The 20,410-nt window shown below is 45.2% G+C and overlaps 1 protein-coding gene across 11 annotated transcripts in view; it reads left to right on the top strand.

The window, feature by feature from the left end:
- Positions 1–20,410, top strand: part of ppp1r9a (protein phosphatase 1, regulatory subunit 9A) — a 139,395-nt gene that overhangs the window by 116,991 nt on the left and 1,994 nt on the right. For 3 of the 11 annotated variants that reach the window (XM_090209179.1, XM_036953403.2, XM_036953401.2), the window contains exons 11-19: positions 2,271–2,379; positions 8,555–8,637; positions 13,480–13,624; positions 13,919–14,039; positions 17,175–17,223; positions 17,424–17,468; positions 19,206–19,325; positions 19,734–19,757; positions 20,044–20,226. In XM_090209179.1, the coding sequence (XP_090065305.1) occupies positions 2,271–2,379; positions 8,555–8,637; positions 13,480–13,624; positions 13,919–14,039; positions 17,175–17,223; positions 17,424–17,468; positions 19,206–19,325; positions 19,734–19,757; positions 20,044–20,226 (879 nt within the window). The remainder of the gene's footprint in view (positions 1–2,270; positions 2,380–8,554; positions 8,638–13,479; positions 13,625–13,918; positions 14,040–17,174; positions 17,224–17,423; positions 17,469–19,205; positions 19,326–19,733; positions 19,758–20,043; positions 20,227–20,410) is intronic. The other 8 variants (XM_036953408.2, XM_090209180.1, XM_036953404.2 and 5 more) reach the window with 3 other exon arrangements.

Raw genomic sequence — 20,410 nt, 5'->3', positions numbered from 1 at the left:
CAGCCCCTCCTGCAGCATAGCACCCCCAGAACATGCTGCTGCCACCCCCATGCTTCACGTTTGGGATGTTGTTCTTCGGCTTGCAAGCCTCCCACTTTTTCATCCAACCATAACGATGGTCATTATGGCCAAACAGTTCTATTTTTGTTTCATCAGACCAGAGGACATTTCTCCAAAAAGTACGATATTTGTCCCCATTTGCAGTTGCAAACTATAGTCTGGCTTTTTTTATGGCGGTTTTGGAGCAGTGGCTTCTTCCTTGCTGAGCGGCCTTTCAGGTTATGTCGATATAGGACTCGTTTTACTTTGGATATAGATACTTTTGTACCTGTTTCCTCCAGCATCTACACAAGGTCCTTTGCTGTTGTTCTGGGATTGATTCACACTTTTCGCACCAAAGTACGTTCATCTCTAGGAGACAGAACGCGTCTCCTTCCTGAGCGGTATGACGACTGCGTGGTCCCATGGTGTTTATACTTGCGTACTATTGTTTGTATAGATGAACGTGGTACCTTCAGGCATTTGGAAATTGCTCCCAAGTATGAATCAGACTTGTGGAGGTCTACAATTATTTTCTGAGGTCTTCGCTGATTTTTTTTTATTTTCCCATGATGTCAAGCAAAGAGGCACTGAGTTTGAAGGTAGGACTTGAAATACGTCCACAGGTACACCTCCAATTGACTCAAATTATGTCAATTAGCCTATCAGAAGCTTCTAAAGCCATGACATAATTTTCGGGAATTTTCCAAGCTGTTTAAAGGCACAGTCAACTTAGTGTATGTAAAATTCTGACCCACTGGAATTGTGATACAGTGAATGATCTGTCTGTAAACAATTGTTGGAAAAAATACTTGTGTCATGTACAAAGGAGTTGTCCTAACCGACTTGCCAAAACTATAGTTTGTAACAAGAAATTTGTGGAGTGGTTGAAAAACAAGTTTTAACTTGTTGAGTGTAGGGGGCAGTATTTTGATGTTTGGATGAAAAACCTCAAATGAAACTGCCTATTTCTCAGGCCCAGAATCTAGAATATGCATATAATTGTCAGATTAGGATAGAAAACACTCTAAAGTTTCCAAAACTGTCAAAATATTGTCTGTGACTATAACAGAACTGATATTGCAGGCGAAAACCTGAGGAAAATCCAATCAGGAAGTGCTGTTTTTCCTGAAAGCTCTCTGTTCCATTTCATGCCTTCTCTCCATTTAAAGGGATATCAACCAGATTCCTTTTCCTATGGCTTCCACATGGTGTGAACAGTCTTTAGACATAGTTTCAGGCTTTTATCTTGGTAAATGAGCGATAACGATCACATTGCGTCAGTGGATGGCTGGGTGCCAGCAGCATTTTGCATGTGCCAACAGAGTGGAGCAGACATTTTCTCTCTCTCTCCTATTGAAGAAGCTACAGCCCAGTTGAAATATTATTGATTATATATTGTAAAAACAACCTGAGGATTGATTATAAAAAAACGTTTGACATGTTTCTACGGACTTTACGGATACTATTTGGAATTTCCGTCTGCCCCGTCCTCTCGAGCCTGTGGATTTCTGAACATAACGCGCCAACCAAATGGAACAAAATGAACATTTATTGTGTAACTGGGAGTCTCGTGAGTGCAAACATCCGAAGATCATCAAAGGTAAGCGATTCATTTTAATTGCTTTTCTGACTTTCGTGACCAATCTACTTTGCTGCTAGCTGTTTGTAATGTTTTGTCTGCTGAGAGAGATGTCCTTACTTAAACGTTTGGTATGCTTTCGCCAAAAAGCTTTTTTGAAATCTGACACACCAGGTGGATTAACATCAAGCTAAGCTGTGTTTTGCTATATTGCACTTGTGATTTCATGAAAATTAAATATTTTTAGTAATTTCATTTGAATTTGGCGCTCTGCAATTCAGCGGATGTTGACGAAAATGACTTCAACTGTATGTTATTGCGGGTGTAGTGAAATGCTTCTGTTCCTAGCTCCAACAGTGCAGTAATATCTAACAATACACAACAATACAAAACTAAAAGTAAAATAATGGAATTATAATGTGAGAAAGAACACACACAAAAAAAATACTGCAAAGTTTCTTAGGAGCTAGAAACTGAGCGGCCATGCCTACCTGCGCCATCTTATCATGTACGCTAGCTCTGAAGTAGATCAACGACATGGAACGGCTGTGGGTCTAACCACTGTCCCTGCTGGTACATGGTGTTACCAGTGGAGGGAGTCGCCCTGCATGGGTCACTTACACTGAAACTCGAAATGATTTCTTCACAGATTGCAGCCCTGGAGTTTGAGCTGATGCAACTGATGAAGCAAAATGGCATCCAGGTGAACAACAACAACAGTGCCCAACGGAGTCCTGGAAAGGCCGGTCCTGCCAGAGGTGAGTCTCAGGGAAATGGGGAGATACAGAAATACGATGCTTACACTCTACTACTATTATAGTTATCTCCCTCCCCAGGCAATAATATCCTTACACTGTGGTAATATAATAAACATTACTGGTCATGTTCAGATGATTCTGAAGTGAGTCACAACAGGGACCCTGTGACTAGTCATCCATTCATTATCATCCCCCACTTCCCATTGAGCTTAAAATACTTCATTTACCTATCACTGTACATATATGTATATAATTTACCTCTCTACATCTATATCTATATCTATATAATTTACCTCTCTATATCTATATAATTTACCTCTACATCTATATCTGTATATTTTACCTCTCTACATCTATATCATTTACCTCTAAGTCTATATCTATGTCATTTACCTCTCTACGTCTATATCTATGTAATTTACCTCTCTACGTCTATATCTATATCATTTACCTCTCCACGTCTATAACTATATGATTTACCTCTCTACATCTATATCTCTTTAATTTATCTCTCTGCATCTATATAATTTACCTCTCTACATTTATATGACGGCTTTGCACACTGTTGGCATTCTCTCAACCAGCTTCATGAAATGGAATGCATTTCAATTAACAGGTGTGCCTTGTTGAAAATTAATTTGTGGAATTGATTTCCTTATTGCGTTTGAGCCAAACAGTTGTGTTGTGACAAGGTAGGGGTGGTATACAGAGGATAGCTCTATTTGGTAAAAGACCTAGTCCATATTATGGCAAGAACAACTCAAATATGCGAAGAGAAACGACAGTCCATCATTACTTTAAGACATGATCGTCCGTCAATCCGGAAAATGTCAAGAACTTTGAAAGTTTCTTCAAGTGCAGTTGCAAAAACCATTAAGCGCTATGATGAAACTGGCTCTCATTAGGACCGCTACAGGAAAGGAAGACCAGAGTTACCTCTGCTGCAGAGGATAAGTTCATTAGAGTTACCAGCCTCAGAAATTTCAGCCCAAATAAATGCTTCACAGAGTTCAACAGGCACATCCCAATATCAACTGTTCAGATGAGACTGCGTGAATCAGGCCTTCATGGTCGAATTTCTTAGGCCAAGAAACACGAGTAATGGACATTAGCCAGTGGAAATCTGTCCTTTGGTCTGACGAGTCCAAATTTGAGATATTTTGTTCCAACCGCCGTGTCTTTGTGAGACGCAGAGTAGGTGTGGTTCCCACCATGAAGCATGGAGGAGGAGGTGTGATTGTGTGGGGGTGCTTTGCTGGTGACACTGTCTGTGATTTATTTAGAATTCAAGACACACTTAACCAGCAAGGCTACCACAGCATTCTGCAACGATACGCCATCCCTTCTGGTTTGCACTTAGTGGGCCTATCATTTGTTTTTCAACAGGTCAATGACCCAACACACCTCCAAGCTGTGTAAGGGCTATTTGACCAAAAAGGAGAGGGATGGAGTGCTGCATCAGATGACCTGGCCTCCACCATCACTCGACTTCATTCCAATTGAGATGGTTTGGGATGAGTTGGACCTCAGAGTGAAGGAAAAGCAGCCAACAAGTGCTGAGTGTCATCGACGTGTGTATAGGTGGCAGGGAGGACAGGCGGCAGGGAGGACGGGCGCAGGAGAATCAAACTCGGTATAATGGAGTAGTTTAATAACTGAAAAACACAGCTCCAAAACCATAATACATAATCAAAACAAAGTAGGTACGAGGACCCGTCGCGCACCAATACAAACTACACGATCATGAACAACAAACAATCTCTGACAAGGACATGAGGGGAAACAGAGGGTTAAATACACAACAGGTAATGAATGGGATTGGAACCAGGTGTGTAGGAAGAAAAGACAAAACCAATGGAAAATGAAAAATGGATCAATGATGGCTAGAAGCCCGCTGACGTCGACCGCCGAGCACCGCACGAACAAGGAGAGGCCTCAACTTCGGTAGAAGTCGTGACACTGGGCATATGTGGGAACTCCTTCAAGACTGTTGGAAAAGCATTCCAGGTGAAGCTGGTTGAGAGAATGCCAAGCATGTGCAAAGCTGTCATGAAGGCAAAGGCTGGTTACTTTAAAGAATTGAAAATATAAAATGTATTTTGATTTGTTTAACACTTTTTTTGATTACTACGATTCCATGTGTTATTTCATCATTTTGATGTCTTCACTATTATTCTACAATGCAGAAAACAGTTTTTTTTTAAAGAAAACTTGAATGAGTAGGTGTCCAAACATTTGACTGGTACTGTATATCTATATACAGTGCCTTGCGAAAGTATTCGGCCCCCTTGAACTTTGCGACCTTTTGCCACATTTCAGGCTTCAAACATAAAGATATAAAACTGATTTTTTTTGTGAAGAATCAACAACAAGTGGGACACAATCATGAAGTGGAACGACGTTTATTGGATATTTCAAACTTTTTTAACAAATCAAAAACTGAAAAATTGGGCGTGCAAAATTATTCAGCCCCTTTACTTTCAGTGCAGCAAACTCTCTCCAGAAGTTCAGTGAGGATCTCTGAATGATCCAATGTTGACCTAAATGACTAATGATGATAAATACAATCCACCTGTGTGTAATCAAGTCTCCGTATAAATGCACCTGCACTGTGATAGTCTCAGAGGTCCGTTAAAAGCGCAGAGAGCATCATGAAGAACAAGGAACACACCAGGCAGGTCCGAGATACTGTTGTGAAGAAGTTTAAAGCCGGATTTGGATACAAAAAGATTTCCCAAGCTTTAAATATCCCAAGGAGCACTGTGCAAGCGATACTATTGAAATGGAAGGAGTATCAGACCACTGCAAATCTACCAAGACCTGGCCGTCCCTCTAAACTTTCAGCTCATACAAGGAGAAGACTGATCAGAGATGCAGCCTTTAAGGCCCATGATCACTCTGGATGAACTGCAGAGATCTACAGCTGAGGTGGGAGACTCTGTCCATAGGACAACAATCAGTCGTATATTGCACAAATCTGGCCTTTATGGAAGAGTGGCAAGAAGAAAGCCATTTCTTAAAGATATCCATAAAAAGTGTTGTTTAATGTTTGCCACAAGCCACCTGGGAGACACACCAAACATGTGGAAGAAGGTGCTCTGGTCAGATGACACCAAAATTGAACTTTTTGGCAACAATGCAAAACGTTATGTTTGGCGTAAAAGCAACACAGCTCATCACCCTGAACACACCATCCCCACTGTCAAACATGGTGGTGGCAGCATCATGGTTTGGGCCTGCTTTTCTTCAGCAGGGACAGGGAAGATGGTTAAAATTGATGGGAAGATGGATGGAGCCAAATACAGGACCATTCTGGAAGAAAACCTGATGGAGTCTGCAAAAGACCTGAGACTGGGACGGAGATTTGTCTTCCAACAAGACAATGATCCAAAACATAAAGCAAAATCTACAATGGAATGGTTCAAAAATGAACATATCCAGGTGATAGAATGGCCAAGTCAAAGTCCAGACCTGAATCCAATCGAGAATCTGTGGAAAGAACTGAAAACTGCTGTTCACAAATGCTCTCCATCCAACCTCACTGAGCTCGAGCTGTTTTGCAAGGAGGAATGGGGAAAAAAATGTCAGTCTCTCGATGTGCAAAACTGATAGAGACATACCCCAAGCGACTTACAGCTGTAATCGCAGCAAAAGGTGGCGCTACAAAGTATTAACTTAAGGGGGCTGAATAATTTTGCACGCCCAATTTTTCAGTTTTTGATTTGTTAAAAAAGTTTGAAATATCCAATAAATGTCGTTCCAATTCATGATTGTGTCCCACTTGTTGTTGATTCTTCACAAAAAAATACAGTTTTATATCTTTATGTTTGAAGCCTGAAATGTGGCAAAAGGTCGCAAAGTTCAAGGGGGGTTCAATACTTTCGCAAGGCACTGTAATTGACCTCTCTATATCTGTATAATTTACCTCTCTACATCTATGTCTATATAATTTATCTCTCAACATATATATCTATAATTTACCTCTCTATATCTATATCATTTACCTCTCTACATCTACGTTTATGTAATTTAACTCTCTACATCTATATCTATATAATTTACATAGATATAGACCAAGATCAGGCCGTGGCCCTGGTCAAAAGTAGTGCACTATAGGGAATAGGGTGCCATTTGAGATGAACACACTGTGTAGATGATGCATTGTGGACAGTATGTACTGTGAGGGAGATTCAGGACACTATTTCTATAAATGTTATTGCCAATGTAACAAGGACAGCTTGTCCACCCATCACAATGTCCCTGCCTTAGCAATAAGTCTCTATCAGGGTATTTCAATAGACGACAATGGAGGCTGTAGAGACAAATTACATATCCTTAGGAGGGTTGATGTGTCAGTGTCACTCAAACCCTGAGATACACCCTACAGCTCTCCTATCAGCTTGTTTCCTATTTCCTATGCCCTCAAACTGTGCTGTTATTGCTTTAGTAGGGACATCAAGAGGCAGACAGGACTGTGTCTGACTCCATGTTATTTAGGATGCAGCTTGTGTTACTGCATACTGTCAACACTAGCTCCCAGACATACAGTACCAAAGGCTTGAGATTTGTTTTTGCATTAAAGCTTGTTTTGCTTGTTGCTCCTTTTTTTTTTTTTAGCAAATCCCTCTTACTCTTTTTTTTTGTCACTGTGCATTACCTCTGAATGCACTTTAAACTTTGACCTCGTACTCCAATGCCACTTCAGTTAACAAACAAACAGTAAACAAATACAAAACTAATTCTGTCCGTAACACGTAAACACACGTCTGGGTTTTGGGTTGTGTCCCAAATGGCACCCTATTCTCTATTCTCTATGGGCCCGTAAAAGAAGTAGTGCACTGTGGAGGGACTCCTGAGTGGCGCAGCGGTCTAAGGCACTGCATCTCAGTGCTAGAGGCGTCACTACAGACCCAGGCTGTATCGCAGCGGTCTAAGGCACTGCATTTCAGTGCTAGAGGCATCACTACAGACCCAGGCTGTATCGCAGCGGTCTAAGGCACTGCATCTCAGTGCTAGAGGCGTCACTACAGACCCAGGCTGTATCGCAGCGGTCTAAGGCACTGCATCTCGGTGCTAGAGGCGTCACTACAGACCCAGGCTGTATCGCAGCGGTCTAAGGCACTGCATCTCGGTGCTAGAGGCGTCACTACAGACCCAGGCTGTATCGCAGCGGTCTAAGGCACTGCATCTCAGTGCAAGAGGCGTCACTACAGACCCAGGCTGTATCGCAGCGGTCTAAGGCACTGCATCTCAGTGCTAGAGGCGTCACTACAGACCCAGGCTGTATCGCAGCGGTCTAAGGCACTGCATCTCAGTGCTAGAGGCGTCACTACAGACCCAGGCTGTATCGCAGCGGTCTAAGGCACTGCCTCTCAGTGCTAGAGGCGTCACTACAGACCCAGGCTGTATCGCAGCGGTCTAAGGCACTGCATCTCAGTGCTAGAGGCATCACTACAGACCCTAGTTTTATTCCAGGCTATATCACAACCGGCCGTGATTGGGAGTCCCATAGGGCGGCGCACAACTGGCCCAGCATCGTCCGGGGTAGGCTGTCATTGTAAATCAGAATGTGTTCTTAACTGACTTCCCTAGTTAAATTACAAATGGAGTAGGGTTCCTTTTGGGAGACTTTTACTGGCCTGTTTTTCTTCTGGGCTCCTCCGGCTTTTTCTCCCAGGCCCAGTCTGTTATAATGGATTACAGTGGCCCTTGATCTGCTATCTCCATAATTGGCCTGATAAGGGGACAATGGGCAGTCTCTGAATACTGATCCAGATCTGGAAAAACTGAATGAGACAGTTCAATAAGCAATATCAGTAAGAGAGACGGGGGGAGGGAGGGAGAGAGAGAGAGGGAGGGAGACGGGAGAGATTACCTCTGACATGATGACAACAGCTTCTTCTGTGGCGTTGTGTGTATTTGTGTGTAGCTATACGTTCTGTAGATCTACATTTCAATAGGATCTGATGACAAATCATCTCTCTTTTATCACAGACTTGCTTTAGAATTTAATTAAAATGTATATCAACCAAGTGGACCTTTATTAGCCTGGTCCCAGATCTGTTTGTGCTATGTCAACCCCTTGTCATGTCAAACAGACCTGGGATCAGGCTAGACCTTTATGACTGTTGAACACATGTAACTAAGGATGGTTGTGTTGTGTGTGTTGTTCTAGAGATGAGTGAGGCGCTTCCAGAGACTCTCCAGAGACTCTCCAGAGGACTACTACGGGACAGCATCAGCTCTACAGAGGGAGAGGTTAGTATAGACACACACAAACACACACACACACACCTCTGTTCTACCTTTTAATATCCACAACAATGATAATATTAATAATATGTGCTATAATTACCACCAGATGTTGTATCACATTACTAATTGAAAATTAATTGAACTGTTTTGACATGTAAATGTTTTATTTAAAGTGAATTACACTGACAGTGTTTGTGTGGTTAGCCCTGTCCGTCCTCTGACCTTATAAAAAAGCCTTTATGTAATGTATTAATTGCTGGCTTCAAGTCAGTGCCCTGCGGCACATCAATCTAGTCCTGAGTGGTGGCAAAGCCTATTCCTCCTCCTTACTGAGATAATTGCTGGTAAAGTCTCTTTTGGAGAACACTCTTTCCCATTTATAAGATCTGCCCCTTACTGAGCAAAAATAATGAACAGGGCTTTGTCCCAAATTCCACTCTATTCCCTTTATAGAGCAATAGTAGTGTACTATATAGGGAATAGGGTGCCATTTGGGACGTGGCCCAGGAATATATAGGCTTAATCCAGGGAGACAGACAATCACCGTCCACTATACTGGAGACAGACAGTCATCGGCCACTATACTGGAGACAGACAGTCATCGGCCACTATACTGGAGACAGACAGTCATCGGCCACTATACTGGAGACAGACAGTCACCGTCCACTTTACTGAAGACAGACAGTCACCGTCCACTATACTGGAGACAGACAGTCACCGTCCACTATACTGGAGACAGACAGTCATCGTCCACTATACTGGAGACAGACAGTCACCTGCCACTATACTGGAGACAGACAGTCACCGTCCACTATACTGGAGACAGACAGTCACCTGCCACTATACTGGAGACAGACAGTCATCGGCCACTATACTGGAGACAGACAGTCACCGGCCACTATACTGGAGACAGACAGTCATCGGCCACTATACTGGAGACAGACAGTCACCGTCCACTTTACTGAAGACAGACAGTCACTGTCCACTATACTGGAGACAGACAGTCATCGGCCACTATACTGGAGACAGACAGTCACCTGCCACTATACTGGAGACAGACAGTCACCGTCCATTATACTGGAGACAGACAGTCACCGGCCACTATACTGGAGACAGACAGTCACCTGCCACTATACTGGAGACAGACAGTCACCGTCCATTATACTGGAGACAGACAGTCACCGGCCACTATACTGGAGACAGACAGTCATCGGCCACTATACTGGAGACAGACAGTCACCGTCCACTTTACTGAAGACAGACAGTCACTGTCCACTATACTGGAGACAGACAGTCATCGGCCACTATACTGGAGACAGACAGTCACCTGCCACTATACTGGAGACAGACAGTCACCGGCCACTATACTGGAGACAGACAGTCATCGGCCACTATACTGGAGACAGACAGTCACCGTCCATTATACTGGAGACAGACAGTCACCATCCACTATACTGGAGACAGACATTCACCTGCCACTATACTGGAGACAGACAGTCACCGGCCACTATACTGGAGACAGACAGTCATCGGCCACTATACTGGAGACAGACAGTCACCGTCCACTTTACTGAAGACAGACAGTCACTGTCCACTATACTGGAGACAGACAGTCACCGTCCACTATACTGGAGACAGACAGTCATCGGCCACTATACTGGAGACAGACAGTCACCGTCCACTATACTGGAGACAGACAGTCACCTGCCACTATACTGGAGACAGACAGTCACCGTCCACTATACTGGAGACAGACAGTCATCGGCCACTATACTGGAGGCAGACAGTCACCGTCCACTATACTGGAGACAGACAGTCACCTGCCACTATACTGGAGACAGACAGTCACCGTCCACTATACTGGAGACAGACAGCCACTGTCCGCTATACTGGAGACAGACAGTCACTGTCCACTATACTGGAGACAGACAGTCACCGTCCACTATACTGGAGACAGACAGTCATCGGCCACTATACTGGAGACAGACAGTCACCGTCCACTATACTGGAGACAGACAGTCATCGGCCACTATACTGGAGACAGACAGTCACCGTCCACTATACTGGTGACAGACAGTCACCTGCCACTATACTGGAGACAGACAGTCACCGTCCACTATACTGGAGACAGACAGTCACCGGCCACTATACTGGAGACAGACAGTCACTGTCCACTATACTGGAGACAGACAGTCACTGTCCACTATACTGGAGACAGACAGTCATCGGCCACTATACTGGAGACAGACAGTCACCGGCCACTATACTGGAGACAGACAGTCACCGGCCACTATACTGGAGACAGACATTCACCTGCCACTATACTGGAGACAGACAGTCACCTGCCACTATACTGGAGACAGACAGTCACCTGCCACTATACTGGAGTCAGACAGTCACCTGCCACTATACTGGAGACAGACAGTCACCTGCCACTATACTGGAGACAGACAGTCACCTGCCACTATACTGGAGACAGACAGTCACCGGCCACTATACTGGAGACAGACAGTCACCTGCCACTATACTGGAGACAGACAGTCACCTGCCACTATACTGGAGACAGACAGTCACCTGCCACTATACTGGAGACAGACAGTCACCTGCCACTATACTGGAGACAGACAGTCACCTGCCACTATACTGGAGACAGACATTCACCTGCCACTATACTGGAGACAGACAGTCACCTGCCACTATACTGGAGACAGACATTCACCTGCCACTATACTGGAGACAGACAGTCACCTGCCACTATACTGGAGACAGACAGTCACCGTCCACTATACTGGAGACAGACAGTCACCGGCCACTATACTGGAGACAGACATTCACCTGCCACTATACTGGAGACAGACAGTCACCGGCCACTATACTGGAGACAGACAGTCACCTGCCACTATACTGGAGACAGACAGTCACCGGCCACTATACTGGAGACAGACAGTCACCGTCCACTATACTGGAGACAGACAGTCACCGTCCACTTTACTGAAGACAGACAGTCACCGTCCACTATACTGGAGACAGACAGTCACCGGCCACTATACTGGAGACAGACAGTCACCGTCCACTATACTGGAGACAGACAGTCACCTGCCACTATACTGGAGACAGACAGTCACCATCCACTATACTGGAGACAGACAGTCACCTGCCACTATACTGGAGACAGACAGTCACCTGCCACTATACTGGAGACAGACAGTCACCTGCCACTATACTGGAGACAGACAGTCACCGGCCACTATACTGGAGACAGACATTCACCTGCCACTATACTGGAGACAGACAGTCACCTGCCACTATACTGGAGACAGACAGTCACCTGCCACTATACTGGAGACAGACAGTCACCTGCCACTATACTGGAGACAGACAGTCACCTGCCACTATACTGGAGACAGACAGTCACCGGCCACTATACTGGAGACAGACAGTCACCTGCCACTATACTGGAGACAGACAGTCACCTGCCACTATACTGGAGACAGACAGTCACCTGCCACTATACTGGAGACAGACAGTCACCTGCCACTATACTGGAGACAGACAGTCACCTGCCACTATACTGGAGACAGACAGTCACCGGCCACTATACTGGAGACAGACATTCACCTGCCACTATACTGGAGACAGACAGTCACCGGCCACTATACTGGAGACAGACAGTCACCTGCCACTATACTGGATACAGACAGTCACCGGCCACTATACTGGAGACAGACAGTCACCGGCCACTATACTGGAGACAGACAGTCACCGGCCACTATACTGGAGACAGACAGTCACCTGCCACTATACTGGAGACAGACAGTCACCGGCCACTATACTGGAGACAGACAGTCACCGGCCACTATACTGGAGACAGACAGTCACCTGCCACTATACTGGATACAGACAGTCACCGGCCACTATACTGGAGACAGACAGTCACCGGCCACTATACTGGAGACAGACAGTCACCGGCCACTATACTGGAGACAGACAGTCACCGTCCACTTTACTGAAGACAGACAGTCACCGTCCACTATACTGGAGACAGACAGTCACCGGCCACTATACTGGAGACAGACAGTCACCTGCCACTATACTGGAGACAGACAGTCACCTGCCACTATACTGGAGACAGACAGTCACCTGCCACTATACTGGAGACAGACAGTCACCTGCCACTATACTGGAGACAGACAGTCACCGGCCACTATACTGGAGACAGACAGTCACTGTCCACTATACTGGAGACAGACAGTCACCTGCCACTATACTGGAGACAGACAGTCACCGGCCACTATACTGGAGACAGACAGTCACCGGCCACTATACTGGAGACAGACATTCACCTGCCACTATACTGGAGACAGACAGTCACCTGCCACTATACTGGAGACAGACAGTCACCTGCCACTATACTGGAGACAGACAGTCACCTGCCACTATACTGGAGACAGACAGTCACCGGCCACTATACTGGAGACAGACAGTCACCGTCCACTTTACTGAAGACAGACAGTCACCGTCCACTATACTGAAGGAAATCATGCAATTGTTGTGTAATCTTTACTACGGTAAGATAACGACCTCCGAATAATGGTACATAGAGAGAGAGAGGGGGAGAGAGAGAGAGAGGGAGAGAGGACATGTTTAATTTACTGAGTTAGGTGGATGTCAGGGGCCTTAGGGTGAACTGTCTCAGTGTCTTTCTTTTTTTGATAGCATTGTTAAAGTAAATGTCTCTTTCTCTGTGTTCATCTCTGTCTCTCTTTCTATCCCTGCTAACATCTTTCTCCTTCTCTATTGATCCATCCTCACTTTGTCCCCCCTTCTCACCTCTCGTCTCTCCAGGCATCAGAGGGCCCTGGCAGTACTCGTTCGTCCATCCGGAGTGCAGCTTCCAGTACTGTGGATGAGTCCAGACCCTCCAGGGCCCCTGGCAGTGCTGAGGACTCCCCCAGACACACCCTCCTCCAGCAGGCTGCAGATAACGACGGTCAGTGTAGAACCACATCATAAAATATTTTATCGTTCATCACATCTGGCTTGGACAAAGCTTACTTACCCTAAACTATTTTACTTGTGGTTTTTAAGTGAACTGTTACACACATGTTTAAGGCTAGCATCTCAAGAATATGAGTGTAGAGACCAAATTATCGCTCAGATTGCCCATTGTCTTCAATTATGATTTACAAGAAAGTCTTAGTCACATGCTTGATTCCAATGTAGGTTATCACTATCTTTGCTGTATGTTTGCATATATTTGCTGAACCTCTGATGATGTGTGCAGGGTCTCAGTCTCCTGTGGTGTCCAGCCCCTCTCTCAGCCTGGAGGAGAAGACCATCAGGAGAGGTCTGGACCCACTGACACGAAGCAAAGGGAAGGACCCCAGAAGCTCACCTGGAAACAGGTACTAACCACCTCCCTGCTGCTGTGTTCCTCTGACTCCAGGGTGAAGTTTCCCCTAGGTACAGATCTAGGATCAGCTTCCCCTCCCATCCTAACCTTAAAGGGGGAAATGCTAAACTGACCCCAGATGAGCGTCTAGAGGTTGTAGTGATATTGTTAGAGAGGGTAAGGAAATTGTTTTACCCTGCCGAAAGGAAAAGAGTAGGATAGATAGAGACCCCCTACCAGACACACATCAGCAGAAGAGACTGCCCATAGTGTAGCCGTTTGGCCAGATAGCCAGTGGAGTGAAAGGATAAGTCACACCATATCTATCAAATGTATTTATAATCCCTTTTTACATCAGCAGATGCCACAAAGTTCTGTACAGAACCGCAGCATAGAACCCTAAACAGCAAGCAATGCAGATGTAGAAGCACGGTGGCTAGGAGAAACTCCCTAAAAAGGCAGGAACCTAGAAAGAAACCTAGAGAGGAACCAGGCTCTGAGGGGTGGCCAGTCCTCTTCTGTCTGTGCCGGGTGGAGATAATAAGAGCACATGGCCATTTAAGGACAGATTGTTCTTTAAGATGGTGAAACGTTCATAGATGACCAGCAGGGTCAAATAATAATAATCACAGTGGTTGTAGAGGGTGCAACAGGTCAGTCAGTACCTTTGGAGTAAATGACAGGTGGCTTTTCATAGCCGAGCATTAAGAGGTCGAGACAGAAGGTGCAGTAGAGAGAGAGAGAGACACAGAGAGAGAGAGAGAGAGAGAGAGAGAGAGAGATGAAAACAGCAGGTCCAGGACAAGGTAGCACAGGTCAGGGTTCCCCCTAGCCGCAGGCAGCAGTGGACTGTGGACTGTGGACAGCCAGGAGTCATCAGGCAAGGTAGTCCTGAGGCATGATTAGAGGGAGCATATTTAAATTCACACAGGACACCAGATAGGACAGGAGAATTACACCAGATATAACAGACTGACCCTAGCCCCCTGGCACATAGACTATTGCAGCATAGAGACTGGAGACTGAGACCATGTAAAACACACGTCACAGCACCCAACCAATAATACCCAGTCATAACCCATAGAGAATTTGCAATATTCTGTTTTACCTTCCAGTAGAGGAGTGGGGGGGTGTGAATGGGTGTGTGGGGAGAGTGGGGGGGTGTGAATGGGTGTGTGGGGAGAGTGAGGGGGGGGGGGGGGGTGAATGGGTGTGTGGGGGTGTTTTCATAGACATAACAAAGGCCTTGAAATGTCAATAGTACCACACCAAATCAATACACTTCAAACAACAATAAACTTGCATGCAACCTCCCTTTTACTAAAATGTCAACCCAAATATGTCTGTCAAGGGAAATAATAGTTCAGCGCCACTGAACATTAAAGGGAGGTCATTGAAAAAACAGAAAGTCTATTGCAGTGTAAAGCACTGAAAGGAAAATGAGAGTAAGAGAGAGAAAGGGGTCTTAGCTGTTGACTTCAGGCTTGCAGTTGCAACGACTGTCTGTCAAATACACCTGATGGTTGGTTGGTTTGTTTGTCAAAGCTTCACAACAATGTTGCTACCACCATGCAATCAATGACAGGAGTGGCCCCAGAAGATACACCGCTGATCGACTTAAACACTTTAAAAACACGCTGAAAATGAACATAACTTCTGCAGAGTTGCACACACTGTGAAACTGCCCCCCCAACCCAGAGCTCTCCACAGAGAGCCAGAAGAGCTATATTTTGACTGCTGATGCGCTCTCAAAGTGACAGCACACGGTGAAGGCTCCGTGCAGGATACTACCCGTTCCTTTGACTGCTGTGCTGTTAGATACTGTCTACTTAACTGTCTGAGATCCGTACTGAGGGCTTACTCTGCAATGATTTCCAGCGGTTGCAGACGATGTGCCTGTGTGTGTGTGTCTGTGTCTGTGTCTGCGACTGGTCATTTAAATTCCCACTGTGGGTCAGACTCTGAGACTGTCTGTATGACTGAGTGAGCCTGACTCTGGTTGACTGGCAGCAGCTGCTGTGACTGTCTGTATGACTGCGTGAGGCTCACTCTGGTTGGCTGGAAGCAGTTGCTGTGATTGAAGAAAGCAACACAGCTGGGACTCCTACACAACACACAGGGGTCACTGCACACCCATCCCAACAAACCCACCTCTCCATCCCACCAAACCCACCCCTCCATCCCATCAACCCACCCCTCCATCCCACCAACCACCAAACCCACTCCTCCATCCCACCAAACCCACCTCTCCATCCCACCAAACCCACCCCTCCATCCCACCAACCACCAAACCCACTCCTCCATCCCACCAAACCCACCTCTCCATCCCACCAAACCCACCCCTCCATCCCATCAACCCACCCCTCCATCCCACCAACCACCAAACCCACTCCTCCATCCCACCAAACCCACCTCTCCATCCCACCAAACCCACCCCTCCATCCCACCAAACCCACCCCTCCATCCCACCAAACCCACCCCTCCATCCCACCAAACCCACCCCTCCATCCTACCAACCCACCCCTCCATCCCACCAAACCCACCCCTCCATCCCACCAAACCCACCCCTCCATCCCACCAAACCCACCCCTCCATCCCACCAAACCCACCCCTCCAATCCACCAAACCCACCCCTCCATCCTACCAACCCACCCACCCATCCCATCAAACCCACCCCTCCATCCCACCAACTCCCCCCTCCATCCCACCAAACCCACCCCTCCATCACACACACACACACACACACACACACACACACACACACACACACACACACACACACACACACACAGTATTCAGGTCTTGTGTTTAGTAGATGCATTTCTGTGTGACTGAGCCGTGGATCAGAGAGAGGTCAATGTGTCCAATCCGTTTAGCGTCCTCCTCACCTCTAATACTGCCTGGGTCAGTTCACTACGCGTCCAGCCCTGTTATCCTTAGAGAGGAGGAAAAATACAAAGATACTGCATGAACCTATTTGGTTTCTCCTTTGACCTTCGACCTTTTGTTCTTCTCCTTTGATGTGTTTTTCTCTCTGGAGAAGTGTTTTACTGGTGTGAATGTTTAGTAAATCTGTTATTTTGTCTATAGTTGTTTTCTACCAATATAACAATCTGTTTCTCTACCAACTCATGCCTCTTCTCCTCAGTTCTACAGAACCCTCTGCTGAGAATAGCCCAGAGAAACTCAAGGCCAAGGTATGTATGTAAAGAGAACCCCAATGTACACAGTAAACAGTAACAGGGCATCTCAATGATAATACATATTGACAGTGCTGACTGAAGTGTGCTAATGCATATTATTATATAATACCTGTAGGCTATTGTGGTGCATATTGTTTGTTTTTCGTTGCATTGATTTAACCTCTGTCTGGTTCTGATGCCTTTCTGTTTAACAGAAATCTCTTACATGGCCACACTTCTTCTCCTATTCATATTACTTGGTATTGTATTTGTATTTTTTTTTCTCCAATCATACCCAATCAAACAGAATACTAAACAACTACTGTACATAGCAGGGTATGAAGCGGTCTGATTAGCATATTCTTAATGCACTTGTTATTGAAGTTCATTTCAGTAATTTGCACAAATATAGAAGGTGCATTGGATTAGATTCATATTTAGACCAGTAATTTATAATTCCTTCAAGGGAATCATCATAACTCATGTATTTAGATATTATCATTTCAAAGGTTGGGTTTTTGCATTACGGCATTTCTCTTTTAATCACATTATCTGGCGCACACTTTGGGACTGATTATGTTTGATTTGTCCGTAGTAATTCATTAATGAGATATTCTCTAGCCACTGATGTTATTAATCAAGCTATAGCAATGGGGAAATCACTTCAAGACACTGAGTGTCCAAAACATTATGAACACCTGCTCTTTCCAAGACATTGACTGACCAGGTCAAAGCTATGATTCCTTATTGATATCACTTGTTAAATCCACTTCAATCCGTATGGATGAAGGGGAGGAGACGGGTTCAAGAAGGATTAAAGAAGTGCTTTTGAACGTGGTATGGTGGTAGGTGCCAAGGGCACCAGTTTGAGTGTGTCAAGAACTGCAATGCTGCTGGGTCCCTGTGGTGGATGCTGGCGAATTGAGACTGTTCTGAGGGCAAAAGGGGGTGCAACTCAATATTAGGAAGGTGTTCCTAATGTTTGGTACACTCAGTGTACAATATCCAATGTCTTTCATAGTACTTAGTCTTTCATCCCTGATACATAACCCTAAGGTGAGGTAAATGTTGAGGTGCTGTATGTCACTCTTCTCGCAAACCTCAAGGCTGCAAACCATTCAATTAGTCATAGATATTGTGAATCAAGCTTTTCACCTAAAAAAGGACCAGAGAGGTATTGTAGGTGCAACTAGTTACCCAGCTCAGTCGATCCAATCTGGCCACAGGCTAGAGAATCAGACAGACTTACATCACAATCCTCAGATCAAAAGGAGGGTTATGTTTGTGCTGACGTCAAATGATGGCTATAGCTGACACCATGTTTTCTCAAGCCTCCACATGGCTTGTTGATTAAGACACACCCACCAGGGGCGGTTAGGTAGGTAGGTAGGTAGGCAGGTAGGTTGGTAGGTACACACACACACACACACACACACACACTGCAGGGTCAAGATGACTGAGCTCAGATACAGATCCCCAGACAACAGCTCAAGCCACAGTAAAATGACACATTCTGTTTCATTATACAGTATAATAATTACGTTCAATTGAATTGCATCACATACATGTTTGATCATTGAATAATACAATACGTCTCTGAATCAGCCAATATTATCTGTATGTAGAATGTACGAGGTTTTAACAGTCTATGTTTGTTAGAGGTCCTCCAGTATATTCCCTCTATTCATTATGAAACCATTGATTGAAATAATCAATCGGCAGCAAATGACTTCAACATTGGCATTTATTAGCTTTAGATTCAAAACACCATAGAACAAAAATAGCTTTGTGTTGAGAGGGGAATACAATGAAATAGACCTTGAAATGAACAGAGATAGACTATAGCCAGCCACAGGCTGTCTGAAATGGCACCCAATTCCCCACTACTTTTGACCAAGGCCCATAGGGCACTTTATAGGGAATAGGATTCCATATAGGATGTAGACAATGTTTTGACTAACGTCTAACAGACTTCTGCATGGTGTTGTTCTACATAGGGTCCTGTGGTGAAGGATGATCTGAGTGTCAGCAGTAGCAGCTCAGTGGAGGTCAGTGGTCTGCTGACTGAAGCCAAGATGTCCGGTCGCTCACACACCCTGGTGCTCTCCTCAGACGAGGTGAGAAACAAGGATTTGATCTCACATAAAAAAATCTACCTAGTATCAACAATCACTAGTTATTCAACCTAAAAATGTAAAAAATGTGAGTATATTACCTAAAACATAAAAAATGAAGAAAAGGGACCTATATTTCCCCATCTAGTGCTCCTGTCATGTCATGCTGAGTTTCCTCTGGTTACCAAGTGTCTGGAATGTGTAACAATGGTGTTCGAATGGCCTATTCCATGTTTAATTAGTTACAATTTATATTCTATTTAACTATCTTTGATGTTAGCAACTGTAGCTTTGCTAGTCGGCCATTTTGTATGTACCCTGTACCATTGTGTGCCCTGAGCCACTGCTGCTGCTGTGTTTTTGTGTTAACAAACTGTCCTGTCCTGTCGTCCTCTGTGCTGCCATGTTCAGAGTCTGGATATGATAGATGACGAGGTGAGATCTAGCTCTGAGTGGCCATCGAGGAAGCCTGAAAAACAAAACATTATGCATGTTCCCATACTGTCTACCAAGCTTGTAAAAAGCTTGTGTTTACATCACATGCATGCCTACTCATTAGTCTAAATCTTTCATAGGCTACTGTTTTTCATAAACCTCTATTGAAGTGCATGTCACAAATGTGACATTCAGTGTGTGTGTGTGTGTGTGTGTGTGTGTGTGTGTGTGTGTGTGTGTGTGTGTGTGTGTGTGTGTGTGTGTGTGTGTGTGTGTCCTCATCTAGATCCTAGATGAGGGCCAGTGCCCCAAGCAGCACCAGTGGCAGAACATCAGTGTGACAGAGTGGACCTCCCAGCAGGTGTCCCGCTGGCTCATGGGACTAAATCTGGAGCAGTACATCCCAGAGTTCACGGTCAACAATGTGGACGGAGACCAGCTACTGCAGCTGGACAGCACTGAGCTCAAGGTGACAGACTGAAGTCTGTGGTTTTGTTCATATCCAGCTATGTTAGTTACTTCTGGATTCAATTCTAAATGAGTTATAGAGCATCACACTATGCAGCCCACAATGCACCTCTTAAATGCATTTACCCCGACGTTCGCGGAGATCACATTCATGGTAAACGCTGCATGTCAGCTCAATCCTAAAA

The sequence above is a fragment of the Oncorhynchus mykiss genome, chromosome 18 (genome assembly GCF_057628025.1).
Source record: "Oncorhynchus mykiss isolate SJ-2025 chromosome 18, ASM5762802v1, whole genome shotgun sequence".
NCBI lineage: Eukaryota > Metazoa > Chordata > Actinopteri > Salmoniformes > Salmonidae > Oncorhynchus > Oncorhynchus mykiss.
This window is presented reverse-complemented; position numbering and strand designations above follow the sequence as displayed.